The following is a 27,033-nucleotide window of genomic DNA, read 5'->3' as shown; positions in this document are numbered from 1 at the left end:
TCTGCTAAAATCATAATATTTGAAAATTTCTTTACTTATGGTAATTTCATCTCTCAGTAGAAGTAGAAAAAACAAGAGATAGTATAACTCCTTAGAAAAGACAAAAGCCAAACAAGAGTTCAATCTGGCTACTTCCTCTCTTCCAGCTGCAAACATTATATTTTAGCTCCAAGCAGTGAGACTGCGTGTTTCTTCTTTATTCATTTTATTTCCAACATGATTGAAAAAGAGATTTTTAATCAACAGATGAATGGATAAAGAAGGTGTGGCACATATATACAATGGAATATTACTCAACCATAAAAAGAAACGAAATTGAGTTATTTGTAGTGAGGTGGATGGACCTAGAGTCTGTCATACAGAGTGAAGTAAGTCAGAAAGAAACAAATACCATATGCTAACACATATATATGGAATCTAAAAAAAAATAATGGTTGTGAAGAACCTAGGGGCGGGACAGGAATAAAGATGCAGAGGTAGAGAATGGACTTGAGGACATGGAGAGGGGGAAGGGTAAGCTGGGACGAAGTGAGAGAGTGGCATGGACTAATATATACTACCAAATGTAAAATAGATAGCTAGTGGGAAGCAGCCGCATAGCACAGGGAGATCAGCTCGGTGCTTTGTGACCACCTAGAGGGCTGGGATAGGGAGGGTGGGAGGGAAATGCAAGAGGGAGGACATATGGGGATATATGTATATGTATAGCTGATTCACTTTGTTATAAAGCAGAAACTAACACACCATTGTAAAGCAATTATACTCCAATAAAGATGTTAAAAAAAAGAGAGATTTTTACTCTCCTTAGCAATCTTGCAAGTGCAGCATATTCTGGACTGTAGCCTTCCTGATAAGATCACTACAAGGGCATCTAGTCTTTGTATTCATCCTTGGCCATGTGTCCTTCCTCCCTGCTTTTGAACATGTCCTTTTAAAAGTTGAATGTATTGGAGAGACCTGTGACCACAATGGACTCTAGCAGCCTCCCTCTTTCCATATGGAATTGTATAGTAAGGGTTTTATTTTATCTCCTTGCTCCTTTATTGGAGATATTCACCACAAAACGTATTCTCTTTTCTCAGTACTTTCTTGAACTCTGTTTCTGTAGTTTCAGGTGCATGCCCAAGATAACTTGGTTACAGTCTTCCAATGTTCCCATCACTTCCATTATGATTGTAAGCTTCTCCCTGCTGTCTGGAACTAGGCCTAGAGTAGAAGTCATTTCCTCTTCCAACAAGAAAGGAAAATTCCATCAAGATAAATGAAGAGTCTATAATATGCTCAACTCATAGTCAAACGTAACGTGAAGAAACAAATTTGTGTAAATATGTGAAGAACCAAAATTCCCCAACACAAATATTTATTCTTTTATGAATCCTTCTTATTCCCAAAAGAATTTAAGGTGAATACACTACTTGCTTTTGTGCTGGTTTTGTAATATATTTTAGGAAGGACTCTTTAAATATTAGCCAGCTGGCTGATTAAGTTGACATTCCCACAGTGCTATCACTTAAAGATATTCCTTTATCTTCCAACAAATGGTTCTTTGTCACTCAGGTTCCTGGATTTATAATTTTATAACCTCAGTTTTATAACTCCTTTACATATAATAATTCAATTTCCCATATCTCATATCACATATTTTACTCCACTTCCATATTTTAAACATAGATCTCATTCACAAAGTGTTGGTAATTACCGAAATTTATATTTATCTCCCTGTACCAATATTTTAAGTTTATTATTTGTAACCATACTTAATGCATTGTAAACATCCATAGGCCTATAATGTTGCTCCTGATTTTTGGCTCCATTTCTCCTAAGAACTGGGGACTAACTCCAGGTTACTAAGTCTGCATCATATTTGCAGGACTCCATAGTGCTGGATGTTGGTATGTTTGCTGGCCAATTTTCTCCTTGTCGAACTGGAGTTTTTACAGGACCTCAGGTTAGGTCTGCAAGTCTTCTGTCAAACATGCTTATGAGATTTCTCTACCCCATTTAAAAATATATATATATTTTCTTAAATGGGGTTCAGAAATTATATATATATATATATCTCCCAATATTTGGCAGAGTTGGGACAAACGTTTGCACAAGAGGTTAGAAGATTAGGGAAGGCAACTTTCAACTTAATATCAGAAGGAAAACCATCCAAAAGGCAATTAGGCTGTTCTGAAGTAGTAATAGATATACTCTAGATTGTATTAGAACCATCACCAAGGATATTGTGCAGGTATTTGTTACTCTAAGTGGGAAGCTAGCATCTTAATGTAGGTTCTTCCAGAGCAGATTCTTAGACAAAGATTCAAGGGCAAAGATTTCATTTGGAAAGTATAGGGAGCCTGGGTAGACAAGTGAGGAGTGATACAGAGAAGGGAGGGCAGCAAACAAAAGGGGCACTATTAAGCCAGCTACCACAGAGGATGACTAGAGCTTAATCCTACAGAGAAATTCCAGGAAAGGGTGCAAACCACATGCATCAAAATTATCCCACCCGAGAAATGACAGAATTGGAATATTTAGACATCAACTTGCTAGGGTCATTGGTTAAGCACTTCTCTGGAAAGAGTTATTTCTTTGGCACCTCCTGCCTGCTGTGAGCTGTTAGGCTTTTTCCAGTTTGGGGGAGTTTTCAAGCACAGAGATGCAGATCTTGGCAGTGGGGAGTCTCCAGAGCATGCTAAAAGGCCCCAGTGTTAGGTATGAGTGGGGCGCTGTCAAGTTGCCTACAGATGCTTGGAGGACTTTATGTGCTTTACCAATTCTAAACCTCTGTGTCTATAATAAAGATACACCTCCCTCTCCCATCCCACCATGGAATGACAGGCATTTATTAAGAACACAAATTCAGAGTTAACTTTTTTTTTTAATTTTTTTTTTTTAAAGATTTATTTATTGATTAGCTGATTGATTGCTATGTTGGGTCTTCGTTTCTGTGCTAGGGCTTTCTCCAGTTGCGGCAAGCGGGGGCCACTCTTCATCGCGGTGTGCAGGCCTCTCACTATCGCAGCCTCTCTTGTTGCGGAGCACAGGCTCCAGACACGCAGGCTCAGTAATTGTGGCTCACGGGCCTAGTTGCTCCGCAGCATGTGGGATCTTCCCAGACCAGGGCTCGAACCCGTGTCCCCTGCATTAGCAGGCAGATTCTCAACCACTGCGCCACCAAGGAAGCCCCAGAGTTAACTTTTAAAAATATGCTTTCTCCTATAATGTGCTTGTCTTCATGGCCCTTCTCTTTACAATGCTGGCTAACTAGAATTCATCACCCGCCCTTGCTTTCTCTGTCTTTATCATGATAAGTCTTTATACTTCCTCCACTACCTTTTTTTTTTTTTTTTTTTAATATTTATCTATTTTTTTATTTGGCTGTGTTGCGTCTTAGTTGCAGCACGCAGGATCTTCGTTGCGCTCACGGGCTCTTTACTGCAGCACGCGGGCTTCTCTCTAGCTGAGGCGTGCGGGCTTCTAGAGCACGCAGGCTTAGTTGCCCCTTGGCATGTGGGATCTTAGTTCCCCGACCAGGGATCGAACCCGCGTGCCCTGCATTGGCAGGCGGATTCTTAACCACCGGACCACCAGGGAAGTCTCCCACCACTATCTTTTAACCTCTCACCTTTATCCTCTCATCTTTGACTCAATAGATCACATTCTGCAGCCAATCCTTGTCAAATTATCAGTACTCTCTCTTTTCAATACCTTAGTGACAACCATGCTCACACTATTTCTTCTGGAATCCCGCCTCTGTGTAATCCTAATGTCCCTGCCTCCCATTCCCCTGACCTTCCCTATGACCCTGACTCATGATTCAGTACCCTCTAGACATCTACAGAGGTTTGAAGATTACCAGGACAGGATATAGGCACCTGGATTCTCCACAGGTATATCTAAAATTGAGTCATCTTATTATCTTACATCATCAGTTTCTATTTAACAACCTCTAAGTCTTCCCAAACTCCCTTCTAAGTTCCAAAGCAATGGTCCTAAATACCACCACCTGTCACATCTCCATCCTGAGACTAGCTCATAAATATCTAAACAGGTATTGAGTGAGACACAGGGCAGAGAAAGATCCAATGTCAGGGTCACCTCAGGTTTCTAGGCCTTTACTCAGCTCAAGCAAAGAACAGAAAAACAGAGATCTGTGAGAGGCAGAATGTCATTGGTTAATATTTTCCAAGGAGAAAGGAGATCTGAAACCACACATCCACAAAGAAAAACATTAGAATTATCAAATATGTCATCCTACTTTTGTGCACAATTTCCTCTAAAATCTCCCCATGTTTGATTTGCTCACTAGTGTATTCCTGGTCTCAGGCACAGAGCCTAGCACATAGTAGGTCCTCAGTAATAGTTGATGAATAATTGAACAAATGAAAATGTCAGCACATTATTGGATCCTCAAGAATATTTTGTTTCTGGCCATGGTGCCAACATGACCACTGTGGAAAGATACATTTTTCCTCCCTGATGGATCCTCCACAGGTCAGGGATGTTCTTAGTTCCACACATTACTGTGACTTGTATAGCACTGAGTTCCAAGATAAACTCATAAAATGAGTCCATTAAAAAGTTAAGAGAAAGCTCAATTTCTCACTTTTAAATTTTGTGGCTCCAGTTAATTCAGCATCATTCATTCAGCACATACATCCATTACCACAAACATTGCTATCACAATAAGCAACTGTTCTAGAAAATCAATAAATAGAAGAGAGCAGTTACAGAATACTGCAACTAACTAGCATTATGGGAGATAATTATATGCTCTTCATGCTTGTTCATAATCAATTAATGCTATGTATGTATGTGTAAACACTTTTAGTGACATCTAACTGCTTGGTCCCAACTCTTATTCATTCAAAGGAGAGATTTTTAAGAGATTTCATGGATAATTTGAGTCTGAAAATAACTCATTGGAGTACAGCAATAGTGTGCTTGCTGGTGATAATTCACCCACTGAATTATAGGTGTCCAGTACAATATGCATCTTATTCCTTATTCAGATTGACTTCTGGAAACCAGATTCTGTCACACAAATCAAACCTCACAGTACAGTTGACTTCCGTGTTAAAGCAGAAGATATTTTCACTGTGGAAGACTTTCTGAAGCAGAATGAACTACAATATGAGTAAGTTTATGTTTTATAGTTATGAAAATTCTCTCTCATGTATGCTCTCATCCTGGTCTCCAAAAAAACCTGGGAAGATAAAAATAAGACCAAGACAATGGCTTCCCCAGGGCCCCACAAATAGGTCATGGCAGAGCTGGCCCTGAATTCCAAGTCTTAAGATGTCAAGTCTGGTAGATTTTGTGTTTAGTTATTGCTCTAATAAAAACAAGTTTGACTCTTGAATCCCAACTCTTTAGCCAGATATTTGACCTGCTACTGGTTTACAAGTGATATATAGACTAAAGGCCAAACCAGTGGATATTCTATTATCAGCCCGACACAGTTTTAGTCCCAAATCATATCAAGTCTTCTTGCCAGATAATCACCAGACCTATTGTGAGCCATGAGGGTTCTTCATGCTCCTTTAGATTAAGGACCAGACTAGAGTCAGACTGAGTGGTCCTTCTGTCCTTTTTCCTCCCAAAGTCCCCAACTATCTCTAATGATAGGAGAAGGCATGGAGAGAAGGACTGAAAGAAAGGAAAGTGGTTCCCCAAAGGCTTAGAGTACAGTTGGCTAAGCTGATCACTCCATGAATCTTCCCCAAATACCACACTGATCTATCTAAGCCTTTTAAGATGAGAATGTCCTCTAAGTGGAGACGGCTGTCCATCTGTTGATCCAACAAATAGATAGTGAGCATCTACATATAACAAATGCTGAAAAAACAGATAGGGCCCATCCCCTTCAGAGGAAAATGAACAAAGAACTGCAATATGTGTAACAGATGTCAAGAAGAGTAAAGAGCTGGAATTGCAGGGGAATAGATCAAGTCTAGGGATCACGGAGGGCCACACTAGGAAAGGAGGCTTCAGCTGAGAACTAAAAGACGAGTTAGCCAAACAAAGACAATGAAAAATCATACTCTAGGTAGAGAACAGACTATATGTTAAGGCTTAGAACTTCCTTCAATCTGCATTTGAGGGAAGGAGGAAATGAGGTCTTTAGTCTAAAGCAGAGTTTTTCCTCCAGAGAGTGGATCAGCAAGGAGCAAAGAGACAGTCTCACACTCCAGTCTTGAACATTCAAATGTTTATCCAACAGTCCTCTACCACAAGCTCAAGTCTCCATTATATTTTGAGAAACTGTGACCTACATAATTTTAACAGAAATTTTCTCTTATTTTTCACATCCTAAAACTATAGAATAGTATTTATGCTAGTAAAGATATCAGAATTTTCACCTATAAAATCTGCATCTCCATTAGGAGAAGTGGTACAGCATAATGCAACAAGCAAATGCCTTGGGAAAAAACAGACAAGGCTTAAATCCTGACTCTGCAACTTCCTGGCTGTCTGACCTTGGATAATTTGCTTAACCTTTCTGAGCTTCAGTTCCCTTGTCTTTATAAGGAAAGGATCCTTCTAACCGTATCTTCATAAAGTGAAAATATATATAATGCCACTCTCAAAGGGCTGTTGTGAAGATGAAATAAAACAATATGTAAATAAATTGCAACTGATAGTTTTATTGCTGTGAACACTGCTATAGTTGACTCTTGTACAAAGAGGTAGATTATACATCTTTTAAAGGTCAACAGAAACTTGTTTAACCCCATTATCATGCTTCACACAGCTTAGCTATCTGCTTCTGCCTGAGGGAAGTGTCAAAATGTGACCTTAAGAATTGACTGTCTTTTTAAAACAAAGATATAATACAGTAAGTTTCAAAATGTGATTAAGATTCACGTCTGTGATATTTTGCTCTTTTTATTACACTAGGAAGGACTTCTAAAATCCTAGCCTATAGGAGCCCTTAATAATATTCAAAAAGATGAGTTTCCTTATAATTCTTTAAGAAAAACAGGAGGAAGATCAGTGACCATAAGCTAACCCTAGCCACCTGAATTGACATCCTAATTCTACTCAGATCACAAAGTAGTAAAATGGCTTCTAATCAGGTAACAATCTCCTTTTACCAGGAGGAAAATTCATGTCTTTTTTTAATGGGTAAACTTTTAGGGAACTGTGTATGAATGCTGTCTCACGTAGAATATAGGATGCTCCCTGAAGGCTAAGATCTTGTTAATTTTTGCTTAGCACATTTGTGGCATATAATTTTCTAAATATTAAGTAATAATAACTCCCTAGAAATCCTGGAGCAGCACACCAGCAATATCCTTGCCGGGGCTGCAAGCAGTCCCTGTGCATCCCATTATTACCTCATGTGGTAACTAATATGTATTTAGATGGTTTCCTGCTGGCAAGAATTTGCAGTTGTTTTTCTATGTAACAGGAACCATCTACTGTACAAGTTCTACCAAAATAGCTTTTCAGATTTTTCAGTGGTTCCAACCCTCTTCACTAAGACTTTCATCATTTGGTAGTTTTAATCAGATTCTGAATTACCATGGGAAAAAATTAAAAATGTGTGCACCAAGAAAAATAACTATTTTTTAATAGATCTTTATTGGAGTGTAACTGCTTCACAATACTTTGTTAGTTTCTGTTGTACAACAAAGTGAATCAGCCAGATGCATAAATATATCTCCATATCCCCTCCCTCTTGAGCCTCCCTCCCACCCTCCCTATCCCACCCCTCTAGGTGGTCACAAAGCACCGAGCTGATCTCCCTGTGCTATGCGGCTGCTTCCCACTAGCTATCCATTTTACATTTGGTAGTGTATGTATGTCCATGCCACTCAAACTTTGCCCCAGCTTCCCCCGCCACCCCATGTCCACAAGTCCATTATCTAAGTCTATGTCTTTATTCTGCCCTGCCACTAGGTTCATCAGTACCATTTTTTTTTTTTTTTTTTAGATTCCATATACATGTGTTAGCACACGGTATTTGTTTTTCTCTTTCTGACTTACTTCACTCTGTATAACAGACTCTAGGTCTATCCACCTCACTACAAATAACTCAGTTTCGTTTCTTTTTATGGCTGAGTAATATTCCATTGTATATATGTGCCACATCTTCTTTAACCATTCATCTGTCGATGGATACTTAGGTTGCTTCCATGCCCTGGCTATTGTAAAGAGTGCTGCAATGAACATTAGGGTCCATGTGTCTTTTTGAATTATGGTTTTCTCTGTGTATATGCCCAGTAGTGGGATTGCTGGGTCATATGGTAATTCTATTTTTAGTTTTTTAAGGAACCTCCATACTGTTCTCCATAGTGGCTGTATCAATTTACATTCCCACCAACAGTGCAAGAGGGTTCCCTTTTCACCACACCCTTTCCACCATTTATTGTTTCTAGATTTTTTTATAATGGCCATTCTGACTGGTGTGAGGTGATACCTCACTGTAGTTTTGATTTGCATTTCTCTAGTAATTAGTGATGTTGAGCATCTTTTCATGTGCTTCTTGGCCATCTGTATGTCTTCTTCGGTGAAATGTCTATTTAGGTCTTCCACCCATTTTTTAATTGGATTGTTTGTTTTTTTGATATTGAGCTCCATGAGCTGTCTGTATATTTTGGAGATTAATCCCTTGTCTGTTGTTTCATTTGCAAGTATTTTCTCGCGTTCTGAGGGTTGTCTTTTCATCTTGTTTATGGTTTCCTTTGCTGTGCAAAAGCTTTGAAGTTTCATTAGGTCCCATTTGTTTATTTTTGTTTTTATTTCCATTACTCTAGGAGGTGAGTCAAAAAAGATCTTGCTGTGGTTTATGTCAAAGAGTGTTCTACCTATGTTTTCCTCTAAGAGTTTTATAGTGTCTGGTCTTATATTTATGTCTTTAATCCGTTTTGAGTTTATTTTTGTGTATGGTGTTAGGGAGTGTTCTAATTTCATTCTTTTCCATGTAGCTGTCCAGTTCTCTCAGCACCACTTATTAAAGAGGCTGTATTTTCTCCACTGTATATTCTTGCCTCCTTTGTCATAAATTAGGTGACCATATGTGCACGGGTTTAACTCTGGGCTTTCTATCCTGTTCCATTACTCTATATTTCTGTTTTTGTGCCAGTACCATACTGTCTTGATTACTGTAGCTTTGTAGTATAGTTTGAAGTCGGAGAGCCTGATTCCTCCAGCTCTGTTTTTATCCCTCAACACTGCTTTGGTTATTCGGGGTCATTTGTGTTTCCACACAACTTGTAAAATTTTTTGTTCTAATTCTGTGAAGAATGCCTTTGGTAGTTTGATAGGGAATGCATTGAATCTGTAGATTTCTTTGGGTACTATAGTCATTTTCACAATGTTGATTCTTCCTATCCAAGAACATGGTATATTTCTCCATCTGTTTATGTCATCTTTAATTTCTTTCATCAGTGTTTTATAGTTTTCTGAGTAAAAGTCTTTCGCCTCCTTAGGTAGGTTTATTCCTAGGTATTTTATTCTTTTTGTTGCAATGGTAAATGGGATTGTTTCCCTAATTTCTCTTTCTGATTTTTCGTTGTTAGTGTATAGGAAGGCCAGAGATTTCTGTGCATTAATTTTGTATCTTGCAACCTTACCAAATTCACTGATTAGTTCTAGTAGTTTTCTGGTGGCATCTTTAGGATTTTCTATCTATAGTATCATGTCGTCTGCAGTGAGAGTTTTACTTCTTCCTTTCCAATTTGTATCCCTTTTATTTCTTCTTTCTTCTATGATTGCCATGACTAGGACTTCCAAAACTATGTTGAATAAGAGCAAGAGTGAACAACCTTGTCTTCTTCCTGATCTTAGTGGAAATGCTTTCAGTTTTTCACCACTGAGTATGATATTTGCTGTGGGTTTGTCATATATGGCCTTTATTATATTGAGGTAGGTTCCCTCTATGACCATTTTCTGAAGAGTTCTTACGATAAATGGGTGTTGAATTTTGTCAAAAGCTTTTTCTGCATCTATTGAGATGATCATATGGTTTTTATCCTTCAATTTGTTAATATGGTGTATCACATTGATTGATTTGCATATATTGAAGAATCCCTGCATCCCTGGGATAAATCCCACTTGATCATGGTGTATGATCCTTTTAATATGTTGTTGGATTCTGTTTGCTAGTATTTTGTTGAGGATTTTTGCATCTATGTTTATCAGTGATATTGTTCTATAGTTTTCTTTTTTTGTGATACCTTTCTGGTTTTGGTATCAGGGTGATGGTGGCTTCATAGAATGAATTTGAGAGTGTTCCTCCTTCTGCAATTTTTTGAAAGAGTTTGAGAAGGATGGGTGTTAGCTCTTCTCTAAATGTTTGATAGAATTTGCTTGTGAAGCCATCTGGCCCTAGACTTTTGTTTGTTGGAAGATTTTTAATTACACTTTCAATTTCATTACTTGTGATAGGTGTGTTCATATTTTCTAATTCTTCCTGGTTCAGTCTTGGAAAATTGTACCTTTCCAAGAATTTGTCCATTTCTTCGTGGTTGTCCATTTTATTGGCATATAGTTGTTTGTAGTAGTCTCTTATAATCCTTTGTATTTCTGTGGTGTCAGTGGTGATTTGTCCTTTATCATTTCTAATTTTATTGATTTGCATCCTCTCCCTTTTTTTCTTGATGAGTCTGGCTAAGGGTTTATCAATTTTGTTTTTCTTCTCAAAGAACCAACTTTTAGTTTTATTGATCTTTGTTATTGTTTCCTTCATTTCTATTTCATTTATTTCTGCTCCGATCTTTATGATTTCTTTCCTTCTGCTGACATTGGTTTTCTTTGTTCTTCTTTCTCTAGCTGCTTTAGGTGTAGGGTTAGATTGTTTATTTGAGATTTTTCTTGTTTCTTGAGGTGAGATTGAATTGCTATAAACTTCCCTCTTAGAACTGCGTTTGCTGCATCCCATAGGTTTTGGGTCATTGTGTTTTTGTTGTCATTTGTTTCTATGTATTTTTTTTCTTCTTTGATTTCTTCAGTGATCTTTTGGTTATTTAGTAGTGCACTGTTCAGCCTCCATGTACTTGTGGTTTTTACAGGTTTTTTCCTGTAATTGATTTCCAGTCTCATAGCACTGTGGTCAGAAAAGATGCTTGATATGATTTCAATTTTCTTAAATTTACCAAGTCTTGATTTGTGACCTAAGATGCGATCTATCCTGGAGAATGTTCCGTGCGCACTTGAGAAGAAACTGGATTCTGCCACTTTCAGGTGGAATGTTCTATAAATATCCATTAAATCTATCTGGTCTACTGTGTCATTTAAAGCTTGTGTTTCCTTATTTATTTTCTATTTGGATGCTCTGTCAATTGGTGTAAGTGGGGTGTTAAAGTCCCCTACTTTTATTGTGTTACTGTCGATTTCCCATTTCATGGTTGTTAGCATTTGCCTTATGTATTGAGATGCTCCTATGTTGGATGCATAAACATTTATAATTGTTATATCTTCTTGGATTGATCCCTTGATCATTATGTAGTGTCCTTCCTTATTTCTTGTAACAGCCTTTATTTTAAAGTCCATTTCATCTGATATGAGTATTGCTACTCCAGCTTTCTTTTGATTTCCATTTGCATGGAATATCTTTTTCCATCCCTTCACTTTCAGTCTGTATGTGTCCCTAGGTCTGAAGTGGGTCTCTTGTAGACAGCATATATATGGGTCTTGTTTCTGTATCATTCAGCCAGTCTGTGTCTTTTGGTTGGGGCATTTAATCCATTTACATTCAAGGTTATTATTATTACTTTGTTCTTTTCACACACACACACTGTATTTTATTTTTACAAGAGATAAACTGACACCAAGCATTGTAAATGGATGACCACAACAAAAGCAACAATGATTGCAATTACCAAACATGAAACACACTCATACTATGTCATAATATTGACAATCAGTCCAGTAATCCTCCACTGTAACAGCTCCTTTAGTTTGCAGTGAAAACTGATTTGTATATTTTTTTGCCTCTGAGTCCTTGTGGGATTTTTTTTTTTTTTGTATTCAAACAGAAAGTCACAAAAATTATAATCATCCTCATCAGTTCACTCAGTCCCATGTAATTAATTCTTTTCTTATCTTGATCTTTTGTTAGCACTTTTTTGTTGTTGTTGTTAGCACTTTTATGAATTCATCAGTTTTCCATTAGAGTTCTGAAAATGCTTATTCATTCAGTTCAGCAGTATAGTCAGTTACCAGAGACCTGTACTTGTCAGAGTCTTTTCCTTGAATTCCTTGAAGATGAAACCCTTTTACAGGAACATTTTTGCAAAAGCATCAGAGTACACCCAGAACTGTCTGTAAATGACAAAAGACTTAAAAATGACCACGGCTAAAGATTTGTTGAAAGTTCATAATAATGCAATTGACAAGGAAATTTAGTTATTTCTGAGATATACATTTTAAAGTAATAACTAGAATTATGGCTTATAACATTATACCAGAACATATAAGACTTTTAGAAATTTCATGTAATGTCTGAAACATTTATATTAACATATTTCCATACAAATACCCCAAAGAAAGTTTAGTATTAGTCGTTTTATTGTTTGTTTGTTTATACTGCAGGTTCTTATTAGTCATCAATTTTATACACATCAGTGTATACACATGTCAATCCCAATTGCCCAATTCAGCACACCACCATCCCCCCACCCCTGCGGCTTTCCCCCCTTGGTGTCCATATGTTTGTTCTCTACATCTGTGTCTCAACTTCTGCCCTGCAAACTGGTTCATCTGTATCGAGGTTATTATTGATATGTATGTTCCTATTACCATTTTCTTAATTGTTTTGGGTTTGTTTTTGTGGGTCTTTCCTTCTCTTGTGTTTCCCACCTAGAGAAGTTTCTTTAGCATTTGTTGTAAAGCTGGTTCGGTGGTGCTGAATTCTCTTAGCTTTTGTTTGTATGAAAAGCTTTTGATCTCTCTGGTGAATCTGAATGAGATCCTTGCTGAGTAGAGCAATCTTGGTTGTAGGTTCTTCTCTTTCATCACTTTAAGTATATCCTGCTACTCCCTTCTGGCCTGCAGAGTTTCTGCTGAAAAATCAGCTGATAACCTTATGGGGAGTCCTTTGTATGTTATTTTTTGTTTTCCCTTGCTTCTTTTAATATTTTTTCTTTGAATTTAATTTTTGTTAGTTGGATTAATATGTGTCTTGGTGTGTTTCTCCTAGGGTTTATCCTGTATGGGACGCTCTGTGCTTCCTGGACTTGAGTGACTATTTCCTTTCCCATGTTAGGGAAGTTTTCCACTATAATCTCTTCTAATGTTCTCTCAGACCCTTTCTTTTTCTCTTCTTCTGGGACCCCTATAATTTGAATGTTGGTGCGTTTAGTGTTGTCCCAGAGGTCTCTGAGATTGTCTTCAACTCTTTTCATTCTTTTTTCTTTGTTCTGTTCCTCAGCAGTTATTTCCAACATTTTGTCTTCCCACTCACTTATTCGTTCTTCTACCTCAGTTATTCTGTTATTGATTCCTTCTAGTGTATTTTCCATTTCAGTTATTGTGCTTTCATCTCTGTTTGTTTGTTCTTTAGTACTTCTAGATCTTTGTTAAACATTTCTTGTATTTTCTCAATCCATGCCTCTATTCTATTTCAGAGATTCTGGATCATCTTTACTATCATTACTCTGAATTCTTTTTCAGGTAGATTGCCTACTTCCTCTTCATTTATTTGGTCTTGTAGATTTTTACCTTGCTCCTTCATCTGTGACATTTTTATTTTGCCGTCTCATTTTTTTTTTCCTTTTTTTTTTATAAGTGGGATTGTGTTCCTGTCTTACTGGTTGTTTGACCTGAGGCTTCCAACACTGGAGTTTGTAAGCTGTTGGGTAGAGCTGGGTCTTGGTGCTGAGATGAGGACCTCCAGGAGACCTCACTCCAATGAATATTCCCTGGGGTCTGAGGCTCTGTTATTCCAGTGGTTCGGACTCAGAGCTCCCACCACAGGAGCTTTGGTCCAACCCCTGGCTCATGAACCAAGATCCCGCAAGTCGTGCGGGGTGGCAAAAAAAAAAAAAAAGGAGAACAATAACAAAGTAAAAAATAAAATTAGACTTAGAAAGTAACAGCTATGTTAAAAAACATATAAAATTAAAATTTTGATGAAACAACAACTGGAAGGTAAAACAGAACCACAATAGTAAAAAAAGAGGTGGAAAAAAAAATAGGTGGAAAAGGCCTTGGCTGTGGAGGGCGGGGCCTAAGCAGGGGTGAGGTTTGGGTGGTGGGCGGGGCCTATGCTTAGGACCCACAGGGCTGGAAAAGGCCGGGGGTAGGGGGCCTTAGGCTCAACAGAAGGGACCCAGGCGTGACTCCCGCCTCTGGTCTCAGAGGGCAGGGGACCCCACCTGGGAGCCCAGCAGGCTTCCTCCACTCCTCTCCTGCTCCTCCTGGAGGTCCCCTCCCACCTGCCTCTCCTGATCTCCCTCTTATGCCACCCGGGCCCATGTGGCCTGGAGGGGACTTTGGAGTGCAGGGGACTGGCCTGGGAGCTCAGCAGGCTCCCCCAGCCTGAGTGGGTGGGGCAAACGCCCTCTGCTCCTTTCCACTCCTCTGGTCCTGGAGGGCCCCTCCCACCTGCCTCTCCTGTTCTCTCCTGGGCTCCCTCTTATGCCCCCAGGACCAACCCAGCCCGGAGGGGACCTCTGAGGGTGTAGGACCTGGCCCAGAGAGCCGGGCAGACTTCCCTGGCCGATTGGGCAGGGGAAACACCGGGCCCACTCCCCCCTGATCTGAGTCTCCAAGGGTCCCTCCAGGGTGGGAACCCCTCCCCCATCTCAGCCACCCCTCAGGGGCGCCGGTCCTGTCCGGCCTCTGTACTCCCACGTCCTATCAGTTCGTTTGGGGGTTCTTCCCGTCTCCTTGGGCATCGGTGTCTCGCACCAGCATCCGGCAGGCACCCTAGTTGTGGGGAGACACGAACTCTGCGTCTTCCCACACTGCCATCTTGACTTCACCCCCCAGTAACTGTATTTTTAAATGCTTATGTCACACCCTAGATACAGAAAGACTAGGAATTGGATGGTGTAAATCTCCCATTTATGGTTCTAAAGCCAAGTTGACAGAATCTTTCAGTGGGTGGGCCTTAACAGAATTCCTTCTTACAAATTTCAGGAAGGTGGTCTATGCCCTATCCAGTGCAGGAAGAGAGTGATTGTTGCTATCTGCCTATAACATTTTTCTGCATATTTCAGATTCGATCAGTAAAGTGTCCTTGGATAACAATGTGTACATAGTAATGTTCTTCAGTAGCAATGGGTGTGTAGTCTGGGGACTGACCTAATACTCCTTTTTCAGGAATCTGAAAGGGGGAGAAAACTAAGTCATGTCTCTCCTCCTCAGACATTGTGGTTCTTGCTTTGTTGGGAGTCCCGTTATCTAATTTGCCTGCATGCTTAAAAAAAAAAAAAAAGAAGAAGAAGTGGGATAGCACTATAAAAGGAACATATAAAAGTATAAAACAGTGTACATGCCTCTGTATTTTGGAGCTGTAATGCAGTCCCTATTACCTTATGAGTCATTATTTTAATCTCCTAGAATAGAAGCTCATTATTTAGTAATAATATTTTATAATGTAGCTAAAGTAGTACTTTGTCCTAAATCTAATAAAATCAAATTATCATAGGGCTGGAAAGGATCATTTAAGGTCAATTTCCCACCTTCAGGCAAAAGCACCACATTTCAACCTCATTCTGATACTCTTTTGCAAGTTACTAGAGGACACTTTTACTCTTGGGTGTCATCTTAAATCTAACTGGTTTTATTATGCTTCTTTGTCCTGATTATTGATGAAAATGTTTAAATATTAACATAATAATAACTCTAACAGAATGTCTCTTCTTAGTACCAAACAAAACACTAACCTCCACATAGTCACTTATTCTCCCAAATAATCTGAATTTGAGGATTGTATGCAAAAGAAGGATATTGCAATATGCTGTGGAGGCCCTATTTCCCCCCTCTACTCAGAGCTGGTTCCTGGTAGGTCAGAGATCACTATGGTTATGGCCTTAGGGACAAATGTCTACTGAATGTCCTGAGGCTGTAGAATGCCTGGGAGCAATTAAGTGATGATTTCTTTTCTCTGGGCAGCCACTAAGAAGCCACGTGACCTAGATGATTATTTTACTTGCTGTCAATGGAAAATCTTGTTAAAGGGAAAGTAGATGTCATTTACCATTTCCTCTTGGATTTTTAGTTTTGCCATTCTGTCAGAAAGTTCATCCTTGTTAGGCAGGATTTGTTCTTTCAAACTGATAATCTTGGAATACAGTTGTTTTCTTAAAGGTTTCTGCCTGTTGATTTTTAGCTTTCAAGGTTTTTGTTTTATTTGTTTGGTTTTGTTTTTAGTTTTTAGTTATATTTGAAAATCATTTACCTAAACTATCTCTATTCTAGATGTTTCCCTAGAGTTTATAGGTGGCAACTGGCAACTTTACTGTAGTTTAATTTTTTTTCTTCATAAACCTTGGAAGACATCTATGTAAATGACCAAGGCCTAGGGATTTGAGTCAAGTCATTGCATTTTAGAACTGAAAAGGACATTGAATACCAGCTAATAAATATCCCATTATACAAATTATGAAATTAAGGCCCAGAGATTAAATGACTTTGCTGAAACCAATTTACATGTTAGGTGAAACTATGACCCTGATCTTTTGATTTCTAATTCTAGATTCTTTCTAATTCCACCCTATTCCCTAACAATACAATTTGGGTGTTGAATATAATTAATTATAGCACTTACTATAATCATTGTTCTTAACTATAGCAGGCAGAATGACTGTCCCTCCAAAACGTCTACATCTCAACCCCTAGAATATCTGAATATATGCTAATGGCAAAGATAAGTTAGGATTGTAGATGGAATTAAGGTTGCTAAGCAGCTGAACTTAAAATAGGTAGGTTATCCTAAATTGTCCAGAGAAGTCCAAAGTAACCACAGGGTCCTTACAAGTGGAAGAGGGAGGCAGAAGAGGAAGTCAGAGTGATGAAACATGAGAAGGACTTGAGCTGCTATTGCTGGCTTTGAAGATGGAGAAGGACAAAGAGCCAAGGAATGTGGGCAGCCTTTAAAGGGCAAGGAATCAGACTCTCCCCTAGAGCTTCCAGAAAGCACTTCACTGTTAACAGGTTGATCTTAGCCCAGTGAGACCTGTGTTGGACTTCTAAGCTGTAAAATAATAAATTCATGTTGTTTTAAGTCACTTAGTTGTGGTAACTTATAGCAGACTTAGTTTGTGGTAACTTATAGCAGCCATAGAAATGAAAGCACTAACAAAGTACTGATGGCTGCTTAATGGGAAATTTTCTTTCCACAGAATAAATATTAAACTCTTCTCCTTTTCCTTTTTTTTTTTTTAAATACTACCTTAAGATAGTTAAGCCCTTAAGACAGTATTTGCCTCTTGCTAGGAAACAAATATCATTTAGTATTAATTTATTGCATTTTCCATAAACAGACACAAGTTCATGCACAGTTAACCAAAAGGAGAGATCAGGAGGGAGGTTCAGAGGATGTCCCTGACATACTTCATCAGAATGCCCTTGGGGCAGCCGGAGGAGAAGTAGACTTTTGATATGCGGCTACAATTCTCTGTGTGTCAGATAAAAACATTTCAAGGCTTGACTGTGGATAATAGAAGTTTCTGTAAACTAACTACTGCCCATGATATTTACAGTCTATGATCAAGGACATTAGTGCTCATAAAATTTTGTCCCTTCAGAACACACTTTCCACTCAAAAGTAGCAAAGAGAAACAAAGTCATATATACCCATACCTTCACACCTGCCTCTTATAATAAGACCTTTCACCTGAATAATCATTTTTAGAAATAAGCAAGCCTCAAAGTTTCTGTCACCAATTTTCATATTACCTTGCTACAGAACCATTCTTACATTACTTTAAACCAGCCAAAAGAAAGGCAAGCAGAAACGAGTACTTTAAACTCAGTATTCTTTGGTCTAAAAAAATCTTTAGCTTGTCAATATTTCTGAATTTCCACCCATCAAGATATTTTTCTCAAAACCTAGAGAAAGGCCTCAGGTGACCGGCTGTCCCAATCTACCTGGGATTGAGTAGCTTCCTGGGACATGAGACTTTCAGTGCTAAAACGAGGAAAATCTTGAGGAAGAAAGACCATAGATAGGGCTGGAGGGCATGCTTCTGTGTTGCAGCCCAAGGCCCTGATGCAGAATGCCCCAGGTACCAGGGAAATCATTTTCCAAGTTTAAGGTCCAAGGACCCCCAAACAGGTGAAGTTTGGCCCAAAGAAGAGCCTGCCCTGCTCACAGTCTCCAGTATCCTTCTCAATGATTTACTTACTTTGTGTGATGAGCAGCTCAAGTTGAAAAGCATAATCAGAGGACAGATCTGATTTCATGGAGAACGTACTGTACCATTGGCTAAAGCATAAACTCCAGGTTTTTGCTGACTGGGAAACATGCTTATGTTCACAGGAGTACCCCCTTTGATTTATTACAGGGTATTAATAAGCAACCTCAGATCTGTGCTGGAGGCTCAGTTTGATAGCAGGGTCCGTGCAACTGGACACAGTTACGAGAAGTACAACAACTGGGAAACGGTATGACGTGCACCATGTGATTTAGACAGACATTGCTTTGGGAATTGAACCAAGAATGTCACACATTAATCCACAAATGGTTCCATTTGGTAGATAGAGGCTTGGACTCAACAAGTCGCCAGCGAAAATCCAGACCTCATCTCTCGCAGTGCCATCGGAACGACATTTTTAGGAAACACTATATACCTCCTCAAGGTAATCCTTTTTAACCATAACCTTCCCATGTCTGAGGGCTTTAAATCAATGAATTCTAACACATTAACATCTGTTTTACAGACATATTCATCCCAAACATTGTTATAACTCTTTCCCTGACTCAGACAGATTCCCCAGATTGTTTTATCATATGTGAATTTTTAAATCATTATTTTGATTTACTCAAAAGGAAAAATGCAATAAAATAAGAGCAGTCCTATAAATTTAACCACATCCCTGTAAGCAATGTAAATGATCACCTACCTTGATGCAGTTGTCCTCTCCCAGATGTTGTTTGCAAATCCATTTGCTAAAGAGGTTCATAAACTTCATATCTATCAGACAACGGTACACAACGTATCAACAATTTGTTTCTGTCGTCCTCTAATGCCATTTTTGTCATGCAATTCTAATGAAGAAAATAAAAAGACGTGGAATAAATGGGAGAGAAGGAAAACTTCTTACAAGATTAGCAACAATCATGATTACTTCTAATTACTCATCCAGTTGTCTTGGTCACGTCCCCTAACAGTAGCAGCAGAAAATAACCTCCATGTGAGTACAATTAAGCAGGGTAATCAAGCATCTTCTGAAAAATATGAGCTTGTCAAGCTTAATAAAAAGAATAAACAGCCATGTAAGCCTTCAGCTCAAATATTGTGAGTGTCTAGAGGCAAGAACATACCGTGCTAGTATTATGTTTTAATTTAATCGTGGAATGTACCTCTTGCTGCTGTCAGCTTTCACCTTTCGAGTCCAAAGCCCAGATGGGTAGTGAATGTTAACCCCTGAATATGATGAATTACAGTTTCCCTTTTCCTTTTGTTTGCAATAGGTTGGCAGACCTGGACCAAATAAGCCTGCCATTTTCATGGACTGCGGTTTCCATGCCAGAGAATGGATTTCCCCCGCATTTTGCCAGTGGTTTGTGAGAGAGGTCAGTATGTAGAATGATTACTGGCAGAGGAAAGTAGAAAGTATTTTTTTTTTATTTCAATCAATCCCTTGTAAACTAGCTATAATAAAAAAGAATAATAGCATAGAAAAAATTCATAATTCCAAGATCCAAGCTACAAAGGTCACTAAGAGAACTTGATAAGGCAAAATTTTTAAACAGTTAAAAACTGGTATTTATTTGTATTTCACTCATCTTAACTTTCTTACCCACCTTTGGTAGAAAGGCTAACAGGTAGTAAATATCATGGATAGGGCATTTAAAAGTTAATGATTGTGGAAAAACCACTAACTTGATCATTATCTCCTAGATAATAATCAATGTATACTTCAGAATAAAAGAAAACAATGCATAGTAGTCCCTATTCTAAATGATACTGTTTTCCACTCCTTTATAATTCTAATGGTAAGATATATGTAAAAACCCTTTTAAATATCCATGAGTCCATAATGATATAGATGATTCAGTAAATTAAAAAAAGGGAGAGAAGGAACAACTCTTTCTTATAGAAGAATTACAACTAATAGATGTACAAATGAGCAAAATAGAAAGTTACCATTAGAACACCACAGTAATAACTACTTCATGAAAATCTACAGATGGATACAAAAATTAGTGGGTAAAAGTTTAAAGAGAAATAGGTTCTTTGCAGCAGCAAAGTATCTCTTAAAAAATATGTATTAGGGCTTCCCTGGTGGCGCAGTGGTTGAGAATCTGCCTGCTAATGCAGGGGACACGGGTTCGAGCCCTGGTCTGGGAAGATCCCACATGCCACGGAGCGGCTGGGCCCGTGAGCCACAACTACTGAGCCTGCGCGTCTGGAGCCTGTGCCCCGCAACGGGAGGGGCCGCGATAGTGAAAGGCCCGCGCACCACGATGAAGAGCGGTCCCCGCACCGTGATGAAGAGTGGCCCCCACTTGCCGTAACTAGAGAAAGCCCTCGCACGAACCGAAGACCCAACACAGCCAAAAATAAATAAATAAATAAATAAAGTAGCTATAAAAAAAATTAAAAAAAAATATGTATTATATTACAAAGGCAAAATTTACAGGGGAGAAGCCTAGCAGAAACTACCTTAACCAAGTGATCAAGGTTAACAACACCTGTGTCAGAGTCATAAAGGAAAGTCTGAGGAACTGTCACAGATAAGAGGAGACATGATGACCAAATACAATGCGGGGAAGCTGGGTAAAAGGTATATGAGAACTCCTTGTATCTGCAACTCTTCTATAAGTCTAAAATTATTTCAACAGTAAAAGTTTAAAATATTGAAATACTTTAAAAATATAAGACTATTATTATATACAACATAATTTCTTTTGGGTAAAGCACTTCTGTATCTATTCATTAGGCTCTTGGTTTCTAGACATGTTATGTGTCCAATTGGCACCATTTAATTTCAGTGAGTATCTCACTATCTGCCCTCGAGAAAGAAAGACTTTCATCATTACTTCGGTTACCTCTAATCACAGACCACTAACAGAACATGGTTCTATAGCTCTTCCAACATAAAAAGCACATGCTTTACCATGTGTTATTTTAATAAACATACATGTATAGAGCCATGAAGACTATATAAAAACTGTTACTACACAGAAGCCTTAAATATCTTAAAAATCTCTTCAAGCAAGCCTAGGGAAGAGTTGAATGTAAATTTAATATAATCCTGGGGCTGAAGAACTGGGACTAAGAGAGCATAATAAATGGGTATGAGGTCCTTCATTCATAGATAGGTATCCACATCACTTAGCAGGGAGAGCTAGACCCTTAACAGAGTTCCCTTCTCAAGAAAGAGGAATACGAAGAAGACTTCCATCATTATGCAACTTGAGACTTGCTGAGAGCCTCTCCAAAATCCATCAGTGTGATCTCACTTCATAGTGGGAGGCTTTTTCATTCTTCTTCCTCTACTGAGACCATCTACAGGAGGTCTCACCAAAATTAAACAAATTTCTAGATGACAGTATTAGGAACATGCATAGCCATCCATAGACATTCCTTACTTACTTACTAGGAATACCCTCACAGCCTACTAACTTTGAAAAAAAGTTCTTACCCTCATATCCTACTAACTTTGAAAAAAAGTTATTACAATTACTATTTCAAAGGAAATGAGTATTCATGTTCTTTAAAAGTCTTTAATTTTATTGAATTTTTGTTCATCTTTAAATAGTTAAAATAAAAAGTAATAATTATATGAGTTATATATGGATGAAATAGAGCAGGGGTCCCCAACGCCCGGGCTGTGGACTGGTACCTGTCCGCGGCCTGTCAGGAACCTGGCCGCACAGCAGGAGGTGAGCGGCAGGTGAGTGAGTGAAGCTTCATCTGCGGCTCCCCATCGCTCGCATTACCGCCTGAACCATCACTCGCGTTACCGCCTGAACACCCCCGCTCCCCCATCCGTGGAAAAATTGTCTTCCACGAAACCGGTCCCTGGTGCCAAAAAGGTTGGGGACAACTGAAACAGAGTATCCTAGAAAAAGAGAAGAACTAGAAACTATTTTAAACAAAACTGTCAGTAATATTTTGCTATTTGCTTTTTAAATATTAATAATATCTACTTCAAAAGGGGATGCCACTTTTGTTACCAAAGTCAACATTCATCTAATCTATGTAAATTTTAGCAGCATAATGCATTCCATTTTTCCATAAAATTCTGCTTTGTAATTTATACACAGGCTGTTCGCACCTATGGACGTGAGATCCACATGACAGAATTTCTCAACAAGCTAGACTTTTATATCCTGCCTGTGGTCAATATCGATGGCTACATCTATACCTGGACCAAGGTATATGAACCATTACTGAGCGGGGCTAATGAAATTAAAACCAACCACTTTCTACTATACTTGTCCTAACCATAAACTGCACTTTTCAGTACCGAATGTGGAGAAAGACCCGCTCCACCAACGCTGGATCCACCTGCATTGGCACAGACCCCAACAGAAATTTTGATGCTGGTTGGTGCAGTAAGTATCTGGCTGACCATTTTGCATGCGTCTTTTGAAAAGTATAGGAAGAAAGTAACAGGAAAACACAATAGTGTCTAAAATAAGAATAAAATATAAATCTTTATATTTTAGAGTTCTAACTTTCTGAAAGCACAAACAATAAACAGTTTGTTTATTCAGTCAATAAAAATGTATTGCTTATTCTATTATGTTCCCAGCTGTGCTAGACGCTGGAAACATAAGACTGAACAAACCAGACATAATCCTACTACTTGTGGAATGTAAAATCTAGAGGAGACCATCATTAATTATTTAAACAATTATTTAAATAAAATTGTGATATAATTATAATTTTGTGATTCAACTCTCAGTAAATGATTGTACTAATATAGAAATTTCTCATGGATATTAGTTTGTCCCTACTTATTAATCTTCTTACACTATATTGATCTCATTGTTTAGCACTACACAGGGACATATTGGTGATTTCACATGCAACTTTTTAGCCTGTTAGCTTAAAAACACCCTACTCTTGTGACTAAATGTATGCATACTTTATAATGTACACATACATGAGGATGATTATAAAAACTCCTGTGAAAACAACTTATTTTTTAACTCTCTAACTCTCTAATTTGAAATTTTGAAACATGACCTGTGGGAACATCAGTAGATGACCATTTGCCATTAACAACAATATGTTTTTCCAGGTGTCGGAGCCTCTAAAAACCCCTGTCATGAAACTTACTGTGGATCTGCTGCAGAGTCTGAAAAAGAGACCAAGGCCCTGGCTAATTTCATCCGCAAGAATCTCTCTTCCATCAAAGCATATCTGACAATCCACTCATACTCCCAGATGATGCTCTACCCTTACTCCTATGATTACAAACTCCCAAAGAACAATGCTGAGTTGGTAAGTAGTCATGGTAGTAGATATAGCATTTCACTGTTGAGATTTTTGAATTCTATTCCTAGAAAAAAAAAATTATACAAACAATTTCTGGAAGTTCCATTCTTGATTTTCAGTAATAGAAGCAAAAAACTTACCACCACAGATTTACAAGGAATCTGAAATTGGCTAGATAAATTGGCTAGAAGAAATGTGATTTTGATGCAGGGAATGATCCCCAAAATGCGGTTAATTCACTAATCTTCAAAATGACAACAGTTCCACTTCCTCCTGCTTCACCACAATACTGACACACATGATGATTTCAGACACATCTGGGGTAATCAACAAAGTTCCTTCACCTCATACATAATCTTAATCAGAAAGTCAATTTTATCAAGTTGCCTTGAGCTGGATTTGACATGCACAGGCAGAGTATGGCAGATGTCATTAGGAATTTGGCACATTTGGTTGATATCAGGTTCAGTGATAAGATCCTAATATTGCTTATTTCTAAATTGTTGGATTAGGTGAGACACAGATGTAAATCAATCAATGAACAAATGATGTGAATGGGTCCTTACTATATATGAGAAATAATGCAAAGAAAATGAACTATCCCTGACTCAAAAAATTAGCAATCTTGTTGGAGAATCAAGATACAACCATATGAAAAGTTAAATAATATAAGAGTTTTATACTATTCAAATTAACAAATATGGTACATCAATGTATAATTTTTTTAAATAAGCAGGTTTGAATCCTTCAAACAACTTTTTTTTAAATTTATGAACATCTGGCTGCCAGAAGTTGGGACCAATGATCTGAAAGAACAAGTGTAAGATTTAAAGCATTTGAGTTATGCCAAAAAAAAACACAGTATTCCACCTAGACAACGACATAGATATTTGCCTTACCTAAATGCATAAATTCAAAGACCCAATAACTTTATCAACTGGAAATTGTTTTGTACTTTCAGATTCAGTCTTTCAGAGACCAAATAAAACATGTAATGCTGTAAATATTTTGTGAACAGCAAAATGGAAAAATAACTCAGCTTCTTAGAAAACTGATAGCTAATAGTTAGCCAGGTCCTGTTCTTTAAAAAAAAAAAAAAAAAAAGCTATTTTTCATTTCATTTCATTTCAGGAAAATCTTCCCATCTTCCCTATCTGTAGCCAAAAAACAAAAGAGGACATCATTAGCTGGAACCATTAAATATTCCAGTTTTCCAATTAGGCTCAGTCTGTAAGTGTTCCCAGCAGTGGGTGCTCACAGGCCTGCTGTCCCAGAGATGGGTGTGGCCAGCTCCTCATTTCAGTCCTAGATTTCCAGGGCCACCAGAGCAGAGGAGGTGGGGGTATGTTGTTTGCTTAATTCATGTGAATATGTTTAAGCTGTACCACATCAAGAGAAAACGACAAAGCCATAAAAACTAAGCACGAATGAGTTAGTAAGTAAAATATTAAAACTAAAATTATAAACCATATTAAATGTAACAATAACCAATATATCCAATTTGCTTAATAACTAGTTTTAAACATAAACACTAAAAGACTAATGCTAACAGAAAAGCTTGAAGTGTTCTTTGGGATTGAGCTGCCTCACAAAGTTTCAATACTTTTTCTTACTTGGGGAATAAGTTTAAGCCCTTTTAGCGATGAAAACTTTGTTGTCCCACTGGCTCCATACAATAACGTAGTATCTGACTGCTCTAAAAGTCTACAAACTTTCTTTTAAAAAAAAGAATCAAGTAAGTTCTACCTGTAGAATCTCATGAATAATGCTTGCTACTTCCCATGGTTTCTCCAGGAAAAGACCCAAGACTCAAAGTGAGTTTAGTGGGCCAATTCAATATGTGCCCCAAATGGTGTGAAACCATTCCAGAGAATGTGATCCACTGATACCTTCCTCTAAGAATCACTCCTTCACTTAAAATCAAGGAAAGCGAGGTAATAGTAAAATATATATACATATATATATATATATATATATATATATATATATATATATTAGAAATTCCATCCTCCAAAATTGTTTTTAAATTCTAATTAACAAAGAAGTGAAACAGAACTATATCAAAGTAACATATTCATAATCAATTCTCAGACAAGCATAAACCACAAAATAATCTTACCTTGTTTATATTTATACCCACAAATCTAATAAATTCAAGGAAGAGGACATGTTACGTCTTATGTTTTCTAGAGCATGATAAGATAGGTGAATAAAATACAAAAATTCTTTGCACTTATATCACACACATTGATTTAAAAGTTACTTTAATTTCCAATAATTTTTTCTGTGATTAAGATTTTGCCTAGTATCTTAAAAGAGATATTTAAATGCCATCAGTAAAATCTAAGATGCATATTATTTGATTATTTGATTCATTTGAGATCTGAATTTAGTTTGGCACCCCAAAACAATTTAAATCATTTGAATAGTTAACTAGAAATCCTTTCAGTCTTTTTCTTATTTTGTATAAATCCAATTCACTTCCTTCCTAAGAACATTTTGCTAGAACAACTCATAACTATAGTGTTATCACAAATACATGTATAGCCAAAAGAGAATTTGAGTCTCCCAAGAAGAAAGATATTGGCTTTTCCATGGTTTTTATTTGTAATGAGGATATCACTTTAAAAAAGTAAAAGTCTTGACCTAGAAAGATGAATGTTCCACCCAAATCTAGTGCCTCCATATTAATTCTCAATTAGAAAAAATGTGACCCCACTGTAGAAAACAAAAGAGAGTAAGAGACTAATAAGATGAATTATTGGCACCATACCACATTATAGATAACTCAGAATTTTCTTAAAGGACTACAAAGCAGACTTTGTCTTATACAGATTTTAGTATATATACATGTGTGTGTGTATATATATATATATATATATATATACACACACATATATGATTCTTATTTTTCTTTATACATATAAAACTTATAAGATCATATTTGTAGCTAAAAAAATGCTTCAGTGAAATAATCGGAAGGAAATTATTCTGTACAGAAACATTAGCACTCGACAGTTCAAATTTAGAACATACCGTAAGTAGCAATCCTTTGACATTTGAGTCGTGATGAAAATGTATACGGCTTCATTTCTGAAAGATCTTACATGTAGATTACCTGACAATTACTTATATCATGAGACAACCTTCAGAGGGAAGAAAGGCAGAGATGGGAATGCAAAAGACCAATGAAGTAAAAGTACAGAAGTAATAGCATGGATTAAAAAGGCTACCAAAAAATACATCTTCAGCAGATGAGTAAGAAGTTTGAGGAAACATAAGAGTGTCTTACATGCATAATGCTTTCCTGACTGCAAACTGCTTTTACACACATATATTATTTAAAGAAAGAATACAAAATGCACTGTGAGTTTCCAATGACTTCATAAATGTCCAGTCCCTCAGTGTTGACTTCTTCAGTATAAAGCTATCACTACCTTCAGAGGAAGTTTTAAGATCCAGAAAAAGA

At 37.7% G+C, this 27,033-nt stretch overlaps 1 protein-coding gene across 1 annotated transcript in view; it reads left to right on the top strand.

Moving 5' to 3' along the window:
* CPB1 (carboxypeptidase B1) overlaps positions 1-27,033 on the top strand; it is a 50,502-nt gene that overhangs the window by 13,283 nt on the left and 10,186 nt on the right. Inside the window, exons 4-10 of the mRNA XM_059921872.1 lie at positions 5,004-5,128; positions 18,453-18,552; positions 18,646-18,747; positions 19,583-19,684; positions 22,385-22,495; positions 22,585-22,675; positions 23,368-23,570. Coding sequence (XP_059777855.1) covers positions 5,004-5,128; positions 18,453-18,552; positions 18,646-18,747; positions 19,583-19,684; positions 22,385-22,495; positions 22,585-22,675; positions 23,368-23,570 — 834 coding nt within the window. The remainder of the gene's footprint in view (positions 1-5,003; positions 5,129-18,452; positions 18,553-18,645; positions 18,748-19,582; positions 19,685-22,384; positions 22,496-22,584; positions 22,676-23,367; positions 23,571-27,033) is intronic.

The sequence above is a fragment of the Balaenoptera ricei genome, chromosome 4 (genome assembly GCF_028023285.1).
Source record: "Balaenoptera ricei isolate mBalRic1 chromosome 4, mBalRic1.hap2, whole genome shotgun sequence".
Classification (NCBI taxonomy): Eukaryota; Metazoa; Chordata; class Mammalia; order Artiodactyla; family Balaenopteridae; genus Balaenoptera; species Balaenoptera ricei.
The sequence above is the reverse complement of the archived record's forward strand: the minus strand, read 5'-3'. Positions and strand labels throughout refer to the sequence as shown.